The sequence below is a fragment of the Trachurus trachurus genome (genome assembly GCF_905171665.1).
Source record: "Trachurus trachurus genome assembly, chromosome: 5".
Lineage (NCBI taxonomy): Eukaryota > Metazoa > Chordata > Actinopteri > Carangiformes > Carangidae > Trachurus > Trachurus trachurus.
This window is the reverse complement of record NC_139896.1, coordinates 555,349-573,738: the sequence shown is the minus strand read 5'-3', so window position 1 is coordinate 573,738 and position 18,390 is coordinate 555,349. Positions and strand designations below refer to the sequence as shown.

At 46.1% G+C, this 18,390-nt stretch overlaps 1 protein-coding gene across 2 annotated transcripts in view; it reads right to left on the bottom strand.

Annotated features, from left to right (window-relative positions):
• Positions 1-8,077, bottom strand: part of ampd2a (adenosine monophosphate deaminase 2a) — a 40,015-nt gene extending 31,938 nt beyond the window's left edge. The window contains exons 1-2 of one of the 2 annotated variants that reach the window (XM_083972359.1): positions 5,000-5,172; positions 4,160-4,401 (exon numbers count right to left, since the gene is read on the bottom strand). In XM_083972359.1, coding sequence (XP_083828485.1) covers positions 4,160-4,280 — 121 coding nt within the window. In that variant the 5' untranslated portion in view covers positions 4,281-4,401; positions 5,000-5,172. Of the gene's footprint in view, positions 1-4,159; positions 4,402-4,999; positions 5,173-7,976 lie in introns of those variants that run through there. The other variant, XM_083972360.1, reaches the window with a different exon arrangement.
• Positions 8,078-18,390: the final 10,313 nt, after the last annotated feature.

The following is an 18,390-nucleotide window of genomic DNA, read 5'->3' as shown; positions in this document are numbered from 1 at the left end:
GTCTCAAAGGGCTTTACATCCCATCATAACAACATCCTCTGTCCTTAGACCCTCACATCCACTGAGGAAAAACTCCATGGAAAACCCTTTTAACAGGGAAAACCAGGAGAAAGCTCAGGGTGAGCAACAGAGGAGGGATCCCTCATGTTGTTACACACAAGGAAACTGTTTATAGTTTATAACACAGAATGTAGAAACATGGAAATGTAACAACAGCTGATGAAGTACAGAGACGTGTCTATTAAATATACTGTTAAAATGTAAAAACATGTCCTCAGAACATACTTATAATATAATAATATATAAATATCACCAGTTAAAGTTTCCTCCAGTAGAACTCTCTCTAGTCTTTATGGAGCCGACGGTGTAAATGTTCTTCAGCTGCTGAGTTTATCGTTTCCAGAGCAGAGCTGCCTGGTGTGAGTCACAGCTACAGCAGCACTCAGCATTCACAGGTACATACTGTAGATATACATAATGTATATACATATATACTGTATATATATATATATATATACTATACACACAGTGTTTTAAAGAACAGAGCTCTGAGTTCTTCTAGACCACAGACAACATGGATCCACATGTCACTGAGCTGACTGGTGAACTTCCTACTAGACACACAGTCACTTCCATGAACATTCCCCACCTAGTTCAGGCAAAGACCACACGGATGTATTTCAACGACACACTGCGCCTTAAGGGCAATGTCATAGTGGGCAATGTAGTTTTTTTCTCCGAACACTTTATTTGCATGACAAAACTTGTGGACACTCACAGTGTACAGGACACGTTTAGTCGGTCTTACATATTTTTTCCATTATTTTTTCTCATGTTGTGAAAATCACAACAATTTGTCAATGAAATGTAAAAACGACAGCAGACCGTCGTTTCTCTGCTCTTTTCTTTTCTTTTCCTTTTTGGACCAATTGAAAAATACATACTCTCAATGAGGATAATAATACAAGTGTATCATCTGACCAACCAGACGAGCAGCTCAGAGCTTCATGGTAGTGACGTCACAGTGATGTCAGAGTGATGTCAGAGCCTGTGTGTTACCAGTAGAGCAGCAGCAGCAGTGAGCGGCGCTCCAGAGGAGAATCCCCCTCCACTCTGTCTAACAGCAGAAACATCACGTCATCGTCTTCCAGCTGCAGCAGCTCATCACACTCTGCTGCATGTGATGATGCAACCTGAGTCCTGTGGGGGGGGGGGGGGGGGGGGGGGGTTGTGTAGCAGCAGCAGTGGAGGGTTGTGTTGCAGGAAATGTCTTTGGTTGTGTTTAGGCAGAGCGGTTGATGGGCCATGAAGAAAGGAGTTGGTAGAGTTTAGTAGAAACAGCAGTAGAGGTCGACAGGCCAGAGAGAGAGAAGATACAGGAAGAAAAGCAACTTCTGGTCTGGATGAGCTGAGCTACGGCAGCACCTCGTCCCTGCACACAGACACACACCTCTCTGCAGCAGTGGACTGTTGTGTTGTGTAGCAGCTGTGTAGTGTTGTGTAGCAGCAGTGTAGTGTTGTGTTGTGTAGCAGCAGCATAGTGTTGTGTTGTGTAGCAGCAGTGTAGTGTAGTGTTGTGTAGCAGCAGTGTAGTGTTGTGTAGCAGCAGTGTAGTGTTGTGTAGCAGCAGTGTAGTGTTGTGTTGCGTTGCGTGCAGCAGTGTAGTGTTGTGTAGCAGCAGTGTAGTGTTGTGTAGCAGCAGTGTAGTGTTGTGTTGCGTTGCGTGCAGCAGTGTAGTGTTGTGTAGCAGCAGTGTAGTGTTGTGTAGCAGCAGTGTAGTGTTGTGTTGCGTTGCGTGCAGCAGTAGATTGTAGTGTTGTGTAGCAGCAGTGTAGCGTGCAGATGGAGAGACTCTACTGAGGCTTTATGACCGACTGCAGAGCAGCAGCTCAGCCAAGCAGATAACTAACGTCTGCATGGATGGAGAGATGGAGAGATGGAGAGATGGAGAGATGGAGAGATGGAGATCCTCTAAGTTATTTATTACTGCAGCAGAGTGAGAGTCAGGCTTCCTCTGCTACACAACAACCTGACTGACTTACTGCTGCTGCTGCATCGCTGCATCGCTGCATCCTCACAACACCCAACACTGCTGCTGCTGCTGCTGCTGCTGCTGCTGCTGCTGCTGCTGCTGCTACATGGCACCGCTTCACATTAAATCAATATGAACATTTAATTGCCTTGTAGATAAATTAACTTTTAGTCTGTGCCCAGAGAGACGGACTGAGAGCCAATCAGAGGAGAGCGCTGCCCAGAGAGACGGACTGAGAGCCAATCAGAGGAGAGCGCTGCAGCAGTCGGCCTGTCACCTATCAAACAGCTCTGACTCTGACTAGAGAGGTTACACATCTATAACACCTCTAACCCTCTGACTAGAGAGGTTACACAAGTGTTCTAGTCATGTCACTGCAAATTAAACACAAAACATGAAACACTACAGACCTCAGGTCAGTCACTACGGTTGCTGTTGTTATTCTGGGATGTTGACGAGGGACCTGAAGTCCAGAGGGACAGAACTCAGTCAGATCTTCACTGTAGGAAAACATTTAAAGACCCAGATGACTCGTCCTCTCCTGTCAGGGACACAACGACACGACGACACGACGACACAACAACACGACGACGTCTCAGTCTGTGTATCTCCAGCTCAACAGGGTGAAGGAGGTTTGGGTAAACGTAGGGTTAACGTAGGGTTAACGTAGGGTTGTGGTTGTTGGGTCAAACAGCCGGAGAAACAGATAAAACAGATAACAGCTCTGTTCTGTTGAACTGGCGCTGATAAGATGAGCAGAGCTGAGAAACTCTGATACACTCACGCAGCCAAAGGCCCAGTCACTCTACATTACATTCACTCTACACTACATTCACTACACTACATTCACTCTACATTACATACATGACACACATTCTGTCCATTCTGTCCATTTACAGGTAGCAGCCGGTATAATGCGGCTTTAGACTCTTACTACACAGATGCATCGATGTGTCTGTTCACTACAGAGTTAGTGAATCACACATGGAAACACTCTAGTGTCTCGTCCTCCTTCTCTGACACTTTAACTCTACAACAACCAGAAGCTCAGTTTCAGAGTTTCAGCTCCAGTTCAGTTCAGTTGTTATTAGTGTTGAAAAAGCTACTGTAGCTGAATGTTACACACACACTGCAAAAACTCTACATCTGTCCAAGAATATTTGTCTCATTTCTAGTCAAAACTAATCTCTTTCCACTTAAAACAGAAGTAAGGTGAATGTTTGTGTTAATCTAAGTCTTAAATAGTTATATCTTCCGACAGCAATCACTTCTATAGAGTGTTTGGTCTGAAACACGGGTCTGTCAGTCACTCTGCTCTGCTCTGAGCCCAGGAGAAAACTTTCCTTGTATCCTACAACCTTTATCCAATGAGGAGAGAGAACGGCATAAAGGGGCAGTCCTCTCTGTGTGTGCAGCCAAGGGATGCGCCTGAATGTGGTGACGTAGGGACGAGGACTGTTATGGTGCGTTCAGGGCAACCCGTAACTGGTGTTTTTCCGACCTGTGAAGTCGTACCAGTTCGATCTGGTACGAGTTCACGGGTCAGAAGTTACGAGTGGCCGTTATAGTGACTTTCACAGGTAAAACAGGTCGGAGAAACACGAGTGGGTTGCCTGGAACGCTACAAAGTCGTAAGTCGTGACTTGAAGCTGTAATTTACAGTTTCAAAAGCCTGCCTGGAACGCAGCATTAGCCAAAACCACCGGATCGCTTACTTCTGCTTTAAAATAAGACTCATCACCTAAAAATGAACTTGTTTTGAGATAATTTTCACTTGAAATAAGTAGAAAAATCTGCCAGTGAAAGCAAGTTTTTTGTGTTTGTAATAAGAAAGAAAAACTTGCTCCACTATCAGATTTTTCTACTTATTTCAAGTGAAAATCTGCTTGAAAGAAGTAAAAAGTGTCTAAAAACAAGCTGCTTTTTATGTGATGAGTCTTATTTTAAGTAGAATGAGATTAGTTTTGACTAGAAATAAGACAAATATTCTTGGACAGATGTAGAGTTTTTGTTGCAGTGCAGCATCAGAGTCAGAAGCGTCTCAGAGACAAACGTCCACAGTGACTCTGCAGAAGCAGCTGTTGGGGCAGCGTGGTTAATACCCCCCCCCCTAACCCCCCCACTCACCGGGGCTGGTGCTGCTCTGCAGACTCCCCCTCTTACGAAACGGGGATTTAGGTTTGGTCTTCCCTCCATCGCCGGCAGCGGAGGAGGAGGAGGAGGAGGAGGATGAAGAGGATGAAGACATCTGGCTGCCGTCGGTGCTGCTGCTACTGGAGCAGAGAGAGGAGGAGCAGCAGAGGAGGAGGAGAGGGGAGAGGGGGGGGGGGGGGCAGAGCTGACTCCTCCTCCTCCTCCTCCTCCTCCTCCTCCCTACAGCGCTGTAACAGAGAGTAGTGACAGCATTGGTCCAATGGCAGCGCCTCCTGGTGGAGGAATATGGGTTTTGCAAAAGCGCCCAAGAACTGACATCTCTGCATTGTTGGTGAATGAGCAGTGTGGTGTTTTCAATAATTGAAGGCAAGGCAAGGCAATTTTATCTGTATAGCCCGTTTTTACCACCAGTTTGTCTCAAAGGGCTTTACATCCCATCATAACAACATCCTCTGTCCTTAGACCCTCACATCCACTGAGGAGAAACTCCATGAAAAACCCTTAAGGACATTTATAGATCACCCACGTTAATAGCATCATTGAGGATCCTTTACAGATAAACATTAACACATAGGATAGTAAAAAAAAACAGTTGTCTACATGAATGTTTCAATCTACATTTTGTAATAAACTAATTATAAGTATAATGTGATATGACCAAGACACCTAAAAACAAAAACATGGCCGTTTTCATCAATTTACAGCAAGTGGGCAACACACATACATTGGAGTGAATGGGTTTTCTGGGCGCTGTTGCAATACCCATATCCTGCCACTAGGGGGCAAAACCCTTAAACCCTTAAACCCTTAAACCCTTACCACAGGAGTCAATGGTGGTGTCCTCACTCTCTTTTACAGCACTCTAGTCCTCTTCCTCCTCCTCCTCCTCCACGTCAGCCCGAGGCTTCCCCCGATCCCATCCTCCTTGGTAGCTAGCAGACTCATCACATAAAAAGCAGCTTGTTTTTAGACACTTTTTACTTCTTTCAAGCAGATTTTCACTTGAAATAAGTAGAAAAATCTGATAGTGGAGCAAGTTTTTTGCGCTTGTAATAAGAAAGAAAAACTTGCTCCACTATCAGATTTTTCTACTTATTTCAAGTGAAAATCTGCTTGAAAGAAGTAAAAAGTGTCTAAAAACAAGCTGCTTTTTATGTGATGAGTCTTATTTTAAGTAGAATGAGATTTGTTTTGACTAGAAATAAGACAAATATTCTTGGTGAGATATTGAGTTTTTGCAGTGAACTCATGTAGAAACAGAGAAACAGAGGATCCAGAAGGATGAAGGTGATGAAGACAGAGCGGTAGAGAACACAGAGCGCTGGTCTCTCAGCAGCTCAGACACCTGGACCACAACTTCTAGAAACAGTCACCAAACTAACACAACAACAACAACCAGCAGGAAAGAAACACTCATGAGTTGTGTATGTGCAGTGTTTCACCTGCTTCATCAACACACTTTCATTCAGAGGAGTAAACACACACACACACAAACCTCCGTCAGGTTCAACTAAACAGAGTAGTTTCTGATTGTTTCACACACTGCTACAAACACTGAAAACACACTAGACTCTTGAGTCTCATTTAAACTCTTAAAAGTCTTGTGGTGTTTTTACAGAGTATTATGGGATGTCTAGGCAGAGATCTGATCCTTATACATGCATTTAAAAAGTGCATCACATGTATCTACTGTAGCTACATGTAGAAACTCAGAGCAGGAGCTCCATCTAGTGGAGAGAAACGATGCAACACTTCAGGTCTTCAACACAGTCCTGGTCCTAGGGTCTTTAAACGTATCATCTGAGGTCAAAGGTCAAACCCTCTGAGTCAGGATGAGTGGATCAGAGGCTGTGGACGACTGAACTGAAACCACTAACTACTACACACACATGACGTTTAAAAACAAAACTTTCTGTTAAAGGGATAGTATCATTTTTTTTAAAGTGTGGTTGTATGATCTCCAAATAGCCCCTAAGTACTTTAATTGCAGTAGAAGACTCTCTGCACTCCTCCCGTTAGCAACGCCAGCCCATAATAGCCCTGCCCAGAGATTTACAACATACAGTGTTGTGAACAGACCCAAAGAAACGGCCTATTTTCACGGCCTAAAAGAGGTTTTACCTGAAAAAAATACACAGTTCCATTGTTCACTATAATATAATTTTTTCAGGAAAAACACAGTTTTTATTTGGACCGAACCAACTGCTGATCGGCGGGCGCTAACCCTGGGCGGAGGGATACATGAGTTGGTTCGGTCCAAATAAAAACTAACTCTCTCTCCACTCTGCGTTCCACCGGCTGCTGGGATGTTTCACTCCTTCTGATCAAAGTTCATGGATTCATCATCATTTTGTTTGCCGAGGCCTCACACTCTGAAGAAGAGCTCAGAACGTTTCACTGGTGAAACAAAGTCAAAGCTTCATGTCCTACAGCAGATTATACATTATATTACATTAGCCTATATTATATTATATTATATTATATTATATTATATTATATTATATTATATTATATTATATTATATTATATACACCTTGCTAACACTAGAGAAACCATAGTAACACTAGAGGGAACAGTCTGTTGTCTCCAGGTGGAGATAAGTCCTGGTTCTGTTTGTCCTGCACTGCAAAAACTCTACATCTTACCAAGAATATTTGTCTCATTTCTAGTCAAAACTAATCTCTTTCCACTTAAAATAAGACTCATCACCTAAAAATGAACTTGTTTTTAGATCATTTTCACTTGTTTCAAACTAATTTTCACTTGAAATAAGTAGAAAAATCTGATAGTGGAGCAAGTTTTTCTTTCTTATTACAAACACAAAAAACTTCTTTTCACTGGCAGATTTTTCTACTTATTTCAAGTGAAAATTAGTTTGAAACAAGTGAAAATGATCTAAAAACAAGTTCATTTTTCGGTGATGAGTCTTATTTTAAGTGGAAAGAGATTAGTTTTGACTAGAAATGAGACAAATATTCTTGGAAAGATGTAGAGTTTTTGCAGTGTGTGTGTAACATTCAGCTTCAGCAGCCTCACTGTTCTACACTAAGAACAACTGATCTGAACTGAACTGGAGCTGAAACTCTGAAACTGAGCTTCTGGTTGTTGTAGAGTTAAAGTGTCAGAGAAGGAGGACGAGACACTAGAGTGTTTCCATGTGTGATTGACTAACTCTGTAGTTAACAGACACATCAATGCATCTGTGTAGTAAATTGAGGATAAAACAGTCAAACTGATCACAACTGATGTGAGTCTAAAGCTGCATTAAACCGACTGCTACCTGTATAAAGGACAGAGTGAATGTAATGTAATGTAGGCTATGTAATGTAGAGTGAATGTAATGTAATGTAGGCTATGTAATGCCTAATGTAGAGTGACTGGGCCTTTGACTCTGTGAGTTGATCAGAGTTTCTCAGCTCTGCTCATCTTATTTACAAACGTTACAAACCTGTTACTTGAACCAGTTTCTCACTCAGAGAAACAAACAAACAATGAAACGAGCTTCACTTCAACCGACAGTCTGGTCAATCCAGAGCGATAGATACTGTAACAGAGTGGCGACATCCCGTAGGACTCCGTTGTAATAACTACACATACAGTATGACTACACATACACATGAACCACGTGACCGCGCTGGCGGCGACATCAGAAGCTGCCGCTCTGTTTCATCTACCGCTCTGTGTCAACACAACTACCGGGGAAAGTAACGGGAGTAACGGGAGTAACGGGAGTAACGGCGCTTCATCACGTCATTACGTCATAAATCTTCAACCGGAAACGTTCACTTACCTGCCGTTGACGTCACACGCCGCTGAAGCCTCCGCACGCTGACGGACACACAACACGGACACACAACAGCCGAGGTGGACCGGGACCGGGACCGAGGTGAAGCCGCTTCAACAGTTTCCTCTCAGACTGGAACTGGTTCCGTTAAAGCTCCAACAACTGTTTCCTCTCAGACTGAAGATTAAAGCTCCTCCTTCTGTTCCCTCCCTCCCTCAGACCAGCTGACTCCACCAGACCCTCAGACCAGGACCAGGACCAGGTCCAGGACCAGGACCAGGACCAGGACCAGGTCCAGGACCAGGACCAGGACCAGGTCCAGGACCAGGACCAGGGACCAGGGACCAGGGACCAGAGACCAGGACCAGGACCAGGTCCAGGACCAGGACCAGGACCAGAACCAGAACCAGAGACCAGAACCAGAGACCAGGACCAGGACCAGGACCAGGACCAGGTCCAGGACCAGGACCAGGACCAGGTCCAGGACCAGGACCAGGGTCCAGGACCAGGACCAGAGACCAGGACCAGGACCAGGACCAGGTCCAGGACCAGGACCAGGGTCCAGGACCAGGACCAGGGACCAGGGACCAGGGACCAGAGACCAGGACCAGGGTCCAGGACCAGGACCAGGGACCAGGGACCAGGGACCAGAGACCAGGACCAGGGTCCAGGACCAGAGACCAGGACCAGGGTCCAGGACCAGGACCAGGGACCAGGGACCAGGGACCAGGGACCAGAGACCAGGACCAGGGTCCAGGACCAGGACCAGGGACCAGAGACCAGGACCAGGACCAGGACCAGGGTCCAGGACCAGGACCAGGGACCAGGGACCAGGGACCAGAGACCAGGACCAGGGTCCAGGACCAGGACCAGGGACCAGAGACCAGGACCAGGACCAGGACCAGGGTCCAGGACCAGGACCAGGGACCAGGGACCAGGGACCAGGGACCAGAGACCAGGACCAGGACCAGGACCAGGACCAGTCCTCACATCACCACGGAGACTGTATGTTGTCACACAACCATCATTAACACCGCTGTCAAGTTAGTTTTTGTTTTTTTTCCCCCAATTTCTTTCTAGAGTTTTTGCAGACAGACAGCAGCTACAGAACAGTTTCACATCATGTCAGAGCGTCTCATTAGAGTCAAGTAGGAAAGAACAAGACAAAAAGAAAAGAGAACCCCAACATGAATCTAACCATGTCAGATGGAATCACAGTAAACTACTCAATTATTACCAACATATAACAACATATGGTAAGTAAATAAATGAAGTACAGTTAAGACAAAAAAAGAAGAAGTTAGTTTGAAGTTGGATGTTTGACATTCGCTCCTTCTCAATAGGCTACATTAAACATTCATATAAAATATAACATGTGTTTAAATGCAATAAAAAGAGGTGTGTGTCATAGAGCAGCTTAGCCCTACTACCATGCTGTGGTGGTTTAGAGCCAACAGGTCACATGAATGTTTAATATATTTTATCCAGTAAATCTGAGCGTTAGATCAATAACTCCCAGGTCATGTGACCTGTTGAGGATGGTAGAGCTGAGCTGCTCTATGACACACACCTGTTGTTACTGCATTTAAACACATTTAATATTTTATATGAATTTTTAATGTGTTGAGAAGGAGCAAATATTAAACTTCAAACTAACTTCACTGTGGTATTAATATAATATATAATATACATAGACTCCTTCCCCCCAGACCCACAGACCCGGACCAGGACTGTATGTTGTCACACATTACATCATTAATACTATATTTAATATACATAGACTCACAGACATTCAGAATTTAATGAGCTCAGACCTGAACCTGAATCTGCTCCAGCAGATTCAGGTTCTCGTGTCGACACAACACACACAACACACACGACAGGACAAAACACGACACAACACAACACACACACAGCAGCTTTACATCTGGTTGAAGTGAGTAAAGTCTTTATTGTCCCGAAACGAGCACATGTTGTTGCAGAAAACAAGACACAAAGCGCACACACACACACACACACACACACACACACACACACACACACACGCACACACACACACACACTGCTGTCAATGATCATGGTAAATAAAACACAACAAAGACACTTAATGGTTTGTGTTTGTATTTTCTGTTGAAATAACCATCCACACACACACACACACACACACACACACACACACACACACAGTGTTTGCTAACTCAGGACTTTCAGGACTGAAGTCCAACCTCTGACTCAGCCGTGTGTGTGTGTGTGTGTCGGTCGGTGCTGAGTAAAAACCTTTAACCTACTGTTCAACGTTCTTACAACTGGTCCCCTGTTCCCCTGGTCCCCTGGTCCCCTGGTCCCCTGGTCCCCTGGTCCCCTGGTCCCCTGGCCCCCTGTTCCCCTGTTCCCCTGGTCCCCTGGTCCCCTGGCCCCCTGGCCCCCTGGCCCCCTGGCCCCCTGGCCCCCTGTTCCCCTGTTCCCCTGGTCCCCTGGTCCCCTGTTCCTCTGGTCCCCTGTTCCCCTGGTCCCCTGGTCCCCTGGTCCCCTGGTCCCCTGTTCCCCTGGTCCCCTGTTCCCCTGTTCCCCTGTTCCCCTGGTCCCCTGGTCCCCTGGTCCCCTGGTCCCCTGTTCCCCTGTTCCCCTGGTCCCCTGTTCCCCTGTTCCCCTGTTCCCCTGGTCCCCTGGTCCCCTGGTCCCCTGTTCCCCTGTTCCCCTGTTCCCCTGGTCCCCTGGTCCCCTGGTCCCCTGGCCCCCTGGCCCCCTGGTCCCCTGGTCCCCTGGTCCCCTGGTCCCCTGTTCCCCTGGTCCCCTGGTCCCCTGTTCCCCTGGTCCCCTGGTCCCCTGGTCCCCTGGTCCCCTGTCCCCCTGGTCCCCTGTCCCCTGGTCCCCTGGTCCCCTGGTCCCCTGGTCCCCTGGTCCCCTGGTCCCCTGTTCCCCTGGTCCCCTGGTCCCCTGTTCCCCTGGTCCCCTGGTCCCCTGGTCCCCTGGTCCCCTGTTCCCCTGGTCCCCTGTTCCCCTGGTCCCCTGTCCCCTGGTCCCCTGGTCCCCTGGTCCCCTGGTCCCCTGGTCCCCTGTCCCCCTGGTCCCCTGTCCCCTGGTCCCCTGGTCCCCTGGTCCCCTGTTCCCCTGTTCCCCTGGTCCCCTGGTCCCCTGTTCCCCTGGTCCCCTGGTCCCCTGTTCCCCTGGTCCCCTGGTCCCCTGGTCCCCTGGTCCCCTGTCCCCCTGGTCCCCTGTCCCCTGGTCCCCTGTTCCCCTGGTCCCCTGGTCCCCTGGTCCCCTGTTCCCCTGGTCCCCTGGTCCCCTGTTCCCCTGTTCCCCTGGTCCCCTGGTCCCCTGGTCCCCTGGTCCCCTGGTCCCCTGGTCCCCTGGTCCCCTGTTCCCCTGGTCCCCTGGTCCCCTGTTCCCCTGTTCCCCTGGTCCCCTGGTCCCCTGTTCCCCTGGTCCCCTGTTCCCCTGTTCCCTTGGTCCCCTGGTCCCCTGGTCCCCTGGTCCCCTGGTCCCCTGGTCCCCTGTTCCCTTGGTCCCCTGTCCCCCTGGTCCCCTGTCCCCCTGGTCCCCTGGTCCCCTGGTCCCCTGGTCCCCTGGTCCCCTGGTCCCCTGGTCCCCTGTTCCCCTGGTCCCCTGGTCCCCTGGTCCCCTGTTCCTTTTTTATCCTAAATAAAGCTGTGGCACAGCATCACAGTCTGTTTGTCCTCTTACAGATCTAAACACGAGACAAACTCTTTAAACTTAAAGCAGAAGTGAGTGATCCGGTCGTTTTCGCTAATGCTGCGTTCCAGGCAGGCTTTTGAAATCGTAAATTACAGCTTCAAGTCACAACTTACGACTTTGTAGCGTTCCAGGCAACCCACTCGTGTTTTTCCGACCTGTTTTACCGGTGAAAGTCACTATAACGGCCACTCGTAACTTCTGACCCGTGAACTCGTACCAGATCAAACTGGTACGACTTCACGGTCGTAAAAATACGAGTTTCCTTGAACGCAACATAACAGTCCTCGTCCCTACGTCACCACATTCACGGCGTTCCTTGGCTGCACACACAGCCCTGCATGCCGTTCTCTCTCCTCATTGGATAAAAACTGTAGGATACGATAAATGTTTTCTCTTCGGCTCAGAGCAGAGCAGAGTGACTGACAGACCCGTGATTCAGACCAAACACTCTATGTAAGTGATTGCTGTCGGAAGATATAACTATTTAAGACTTATATTAACACAAATATATCACTTACTTCTGCTTTAAGTTTGTCCTCTTACAGAATAATAATACATTAATATGAGACAAACTATTTACACTTATGAGACTGTGGTTGGTCAGTTTTGAATAAGTTGTTTTTATTCAAGTTCACATGGCTGAAAGAAGCTTTACCTCGTTGAAGAATGGCCCATATAGATTCATACTAGACCTGTATTCCTGTATATTACTGTATGTTGCATCGTGCCTAAAGAGGTGAATGTTTGGTAACTTCATACAGTTGTAAGTTATTGCAGCGTGCTGCGTGGCTGCGTGAGTATTGTGTTTTAGTGTTGAAGACCCCGACTGGTAAAACCATTCATCTGATGGAACATTTAGCTTTTTTTAATGTAACACGTCTTTTTCTTTTTTTTTTGTACTTTATTTTTATACAGTAGAAGGAACATAGACAACATACAGAGAGACATAGAACAAACAGTTGGTCACCTAGACATTCATTCAGATGTTATACTGGTGGAGTTACAACTACAATGATGGCTCAATGAGCTTCTCTTTTGGACATGTAGCTACACAATCCATTTTTCCCAACAGTGCAAATATTTATCAGTCTGTAGATTTAAGGAAAAGGTCATCTCCTTTCCATATTTTGGATATTGGTCACAATATTGATCCAGTCTGACTCTGCTGGAGGTGTGGTTACGGTTTTCTTACTAGCTGCTAATGATATTTTTAAAAGATATTTGTCTCAAACATGTCTCATTTGTCTCAGCATGATCTTCTTCTACAGTATTTCTGCTTCTACTGTTTCATCCTGTCTCACTTCCATGTTTTACTTCCTGTATCCGTTGGCATCGACCACACACCAGCTGGATTCACTAGGCCTCAGGCTTCTGGTTCTGCTTTCAAAGAGTTCATTCTCACTAACAAGAGTTAAAAGCTCCTTACATTCATTTAGAAACAATTAGAGTCATTCATTGACGTGGAGAATAAGACATTTACTCTGACTCTGACTTTGACTTACAGTACATTTAGAAGTATGTACTTTTGGATACTTAAGTACATTTAAAAGCAAGTACTTTTATACTCTTACTGGAGTAACATGTCGACTGAGCTACTTTTACTGTAACGGAGTACATTTTGACCAGTAGCCTAGTATTTGTACTCTTACTCAAGTACTGGGGTCGAGTACTCTGTCCATCTCTGTCACAGTCTTACTAATGTTTTCTGCTCCAAACTCACATAAACTACTACTACTACTACTACTACCAGTGGCGTAGATGACGTAGGGTTGGTGGGTTTTGTAAACCCATGGGCCCTCTTGTGGTGAAATCCTGAGGCCCCCCCACACTGCCGAGGATTTTTTTTTTTTTTTTTAAATCGGGGCGGGCTGGTCATAGGGAGGTTCAGGACGCGGTTGACCGCGGCTGCCTTCTGTCGCAGCGGCAGGTAGCACAGAATGTAACATCAGACTGGGTCACTGCATTATGTTGCATATTAAGGGGGGATACGAGCGGGCGCGGCCCCTCCCAATTTGAGCTGATCCATGCGTCGATTACATCAAATTAAACAACAGAAGCTGGTCTACAATGTGTAAAAAACATGTTTTTATGACCCAAACACAGCCCAAACACTACTCAAATAAACAACTAAACATCAAACTTCATGAAGCACCTGTGTGTGGACCCAGTCGCCACATTTCTGGCTCCTATACTACTGTGCATTATGCAAAACAGTACACAGCTACCGCTCATCTGAAAGAGCCGGTTACAAAGATTGGAACGTTACATAGCAGCCGCGGCTGCACAGAAGCTAGCAGCAGCACGGCAGAGAGAGAAGACAACAACCAGCAAAGTCCAGCACACACAGACACTGCTTGACCAAAACATGGTCGTACATTTCCTCTTACCTTTGCTGTTTTGCCGTGAAAAGTTTGTTTTATGGGTAAATCCCATAGACTGTAAGGTAAATCCACAATATTTCCAGTTTGAACAGAACTTTGACAGGTGTTACATCTAAATTGGTCCGGACGGGCTTTAGGAGCGGCCGAACCTTTGTTGTAGTTTTTTTGGTTTTTTTTTCAACTTTATTTAAAGTTGTAGCAACAACAACATTTCAGTCAGTAACAGCACACTTTATCAGAATCAACCACTGCAGAACTTCCGGTCATGGCGGCTTAGCGAACGGTCGGGTCAATTCAGCCCTCCGGTATATTCTGAGATTTAACTACGAGTAAGGCCCTTTTCATAGCTTTTGGGAAACAGACATTCACTAGGGAAGCACAATGTCGACACCGAAAGCCTTTGGACCAGGATACCAAGAAAAGAAACCGACCTACAACCTAAGAGACTCTAAAGCGTCGGCCCCAGATAGCAGCAAGCTAACGCCAGCAATGGCTGCCAGCAACACATTACACACTTCGGTTCCGCCCGCGTGGTTCTCCGCCGAAATGCATAAGTTCGCGGAAACAATTCAAACCTCCGTCACGACCCGACTACACCAGGTGGACGCCGCACTGGAAAAGATGAGTGAAGCCATTCACACAACAAACACGAGAGTCACCGCACTGGAAGCCAAGAGCTCCGAATACGAGGCCGCCGTTGTGGACCTGCGTCAGGGGCTGACGGAGCTGGAGCGGCAGCAGCAAAAAGAAGTGATGGAGCTCAAAGACAAACTCGACGACTATGAAAACAGGCAACGCCGCAAAAATCTGAGAGTTGTGGGGTTCCCGCTGGGAGTGGAAGGGACTAACGCTGTGGACTTTTTGGAAAAATGGCTACCGGAGATCCTGGGACTTTCTGGCCCGATAGAGATAGAGAGAGCCCACCGCGCGCAGCTGAGACGCCCGAACGAGCAAGGAGCGCCCAGAGCCTTCGTTCTCAAACTCCTCCGCTACAGGGATGTGACCCAGATACTAGACGCCGCCCGCAAAAAAGGAGAGCTATACTATGGCAACTCCAAGATCATGATATTTCCTGACCTCTCGCCCAGGCTACATCAAAAGAGAATGGCTTTCATCCCCCTGAAAAAACAGCTCCGACAAGCAGGAGTGAAGTACGGGATGCTGTACCCGGCCATACTCAGAGTGGACACGCGATCAGGTGGGACCAAGTCGTTTGACTCAGCGGAGGCAGCCTCTTCGTTCCTGCAGAGAGAATACCCGGAGGTAATCTCATCACGTTAAACGGGACATAAACGGTATTTATGGAGAAGACGCACAGAGCCCAATAATACTCAAGACTGCTATTTAATTTTAAAAGGGACTATCTGTCAAGTTAAGTTAAAGTAACATATTTGAAAAAACGCGTTGTTGGTCTGAGCACTGGTTTCAGAGTTAATTGATTTCCAAACTGTGTATAAGCTATCTGACAATAGACAGATCCCTCTCTTTTTTTTTCCTTAAAAAAAAAAAAAAAAATCATTTACAGTCTGTAAGCAGCTGAGATATTTTGTTACCCTCTTTGTCATATCCTCTATATTGTGCTAATTTTGGACTCAATTATAAACATACATTATTCTGAGTATATTGGGCAGAATAGTTTGTTACGGTTCAGATTGAATGTAAACAATCAAAAAGCATAAGTTTCATGCAATCCAGCCACTGCCTCTAATATAGGGTCTACTCAGAGACTTATATGTATCAATGCTGGAGGGCTGATGACAACCTAACTATGTTCACAACGCTTTCATCACCGCATAAGTTCAGTGTAGGTAAGAAGACCTCGATAGGAAATGAGGTCATTATAATAGGGATTTGTTATTACTGGTTTATTCAGATGTGTGTTTTTTTTTCTTTTTTCTCTCTCTTTTCTTTCTTTTTTTTTTCCTTTTTGCCCCTTCCTTCCACATTTTATTTGCAACAGTCGGGTATGTGGACTCTGCTATATATTGCCAGTCAACTTAGTTCCCATATTAATATTACTTAAATAATGACAAGTACACCCATGCAATACAGATGCTTAACCCTCAATGTTAAAGGTATCAATCATTGCATAAAAAGAAAACGTATCATTAATTACTTAAAGCAAAATCAGATAGACATAGCCTTACTCAAGATTCAAGAGATTCAAGATTCTTTATTTGTCACATGCAAAGTTAAAGTGTACACTTACAACAAGCAGTGAAATGAAGTCCTGACTACGCCCCCCAGACTGTGCTGTCCCTCATATAAAAACATTTTAAAAGAAATTGTAAATATAAATAACATTCGATAATATAACAACAGCAGCAGCAAGTAGGCATTTCAGTATAAAAACATCCAAGTTTAAAAAGCAGCTCAAGTGCAAACCAAAGGGTATAAAGTGCAGAGGGCAAAAGGGTTAAAAAGATAGGGAGATGCTCATGGCATGTTCTGATTCAGGAGCCTGACAGCTTGTGGATAAAAACTTCTTTTCAGTCTCTCTGTCTTCGCTGCAATGCTCCTGAACCTCCTGCCTGATTTCAAGAGCTGAAACAGCCCATTGCAGGGGTGGAATGGATCCTTTAGAATCCTGACAGCCCTACTCCAGCATCTCTTTTCATAGGTTTCCTGCAGGAATGGAAGGGCTGATTTGCAGCATCGCTCTGCTGCACGTACCACTCTCTTGAGGGCCTTCCTATCCTGCTCGCTGCTGTTACCGAACCATGAGGCGATGCTCTGAGTAAGGATGCTCTCCACAGTGCCAGTGTAGAATGCTCTCAGGATGGACGGGGAGGCACCAAACCTCCTCAGCTGCCGGAGATGGTAGAGCCGCTGATTTGCCTTTTTGGTCACACCCTGAATATGTGTGGACCAGGTCAGATCCTCTGAGATTTGTACTCCTAGGTACTTGTAGCATCTCACCCTCTCCACTGGGTCCCCGTTGATAGATAGGGGGGTGTAGGAGTGATTTCCCCTCCTGAAATCCACCACTAGCTCCTTCGTTTTGCTGATGTTTAGTTGTAGAAAGTTAGTCTGACACCAAGATGCCAGACTTTGCACCTCCCTCAGGTAGGCTGATTCATCATTGTTATGAATGGTCCCCAACACTACCGTATCATCAGCAAATTTAATGATGGAATTAGAGCTATAGGTGGCTACACAGTCATACGTATACAAGGAGTACAACAACGGACTGAGTACACACCCTTGGGGGGCTCCCGTGCTAAGTGTTATGGGAGATGACACATGATTGCCCACCTTCACTACCTGAGATCTGCCCGTGAGAAAGTCTAAGACCCAGGCACACAAGTTACTGCACAAACCCAGATCACTCAGTTTAGAGAACAGTCTATGGGGGTCGATTGTATTAAAAGCCGAACTGTAGTCTATGAACAACAGTCTCACATAGTTCCCATTTTTCTTGTCCACATGACTGAGTGTGGTGTGCAAAACATGGGAGATGGCATCTTCTGTAGATCTATTTGGGCGGTAGGCAAACTGAAGCGGATCAGTGGTGCTGGGGATGGAGTCAGTGATTATGTTTTTTACAAGTTTCTCAAACACTTTCATGATCACTGAGGTGAGTGCAACAGGTCGATAGTCATTTAAGCAGGATGGTGTGTTGCTCTTTGGCACTGGGATGATGGTGGATTTCTTAAAGCATGTGGGAACTGATGACTGGGCCAAGGACTCATTAAAGATACATGTAAGGACACCAGAAAGCTGGTCAGCGCAGCAGCGCAGCAGACGGCTGGGAATGCCGTCTGGACCCGGCGCTGCAAGAAACTCATTTGAATGATACCGAGCACTCAAAGTTAAAACAAGGTGGCTTCAACCCGGTATTCTTCTCTTCCTTTACCTCACGAGCTAGAGGAGTGGCTATATTAATTAGCAAAAAAATTCCGTTCAGACTAGAGTCCACCTGCAAAGACAGAGGAGGGCGATGGGTGACTATTCAAGGCTCCATTCTCTCTCAATCTATCACCTTAGTCAACATATATGCGCCCAATTATGATGATCCTCAGTTTTTCCATGATATTTTTTTTAATCTACCAAATCCTCCTGACGAAACTTTCATTGGTGGGGATTTCAATTTAGTGCTTGATCCTATCCTAGACAGGTCTTCAGCAAAGCAAACTACCCTAACACAAGCAGCAAAAAAATTAAAAATAGAGCTCCGAAACTCCGGCCTCTGTGATATATGGCGTATGCAGAATCAACGGACAAAAGAGTACTCCTTTTATTCTCCAGTCCATGACAGCTACTCAAGAATTGATCTCTTCCTGGTCCCTCTAGCTAAAGCTCATACAATCCCCCCTTGTGAATATTTAGCAAGAACTATCTCC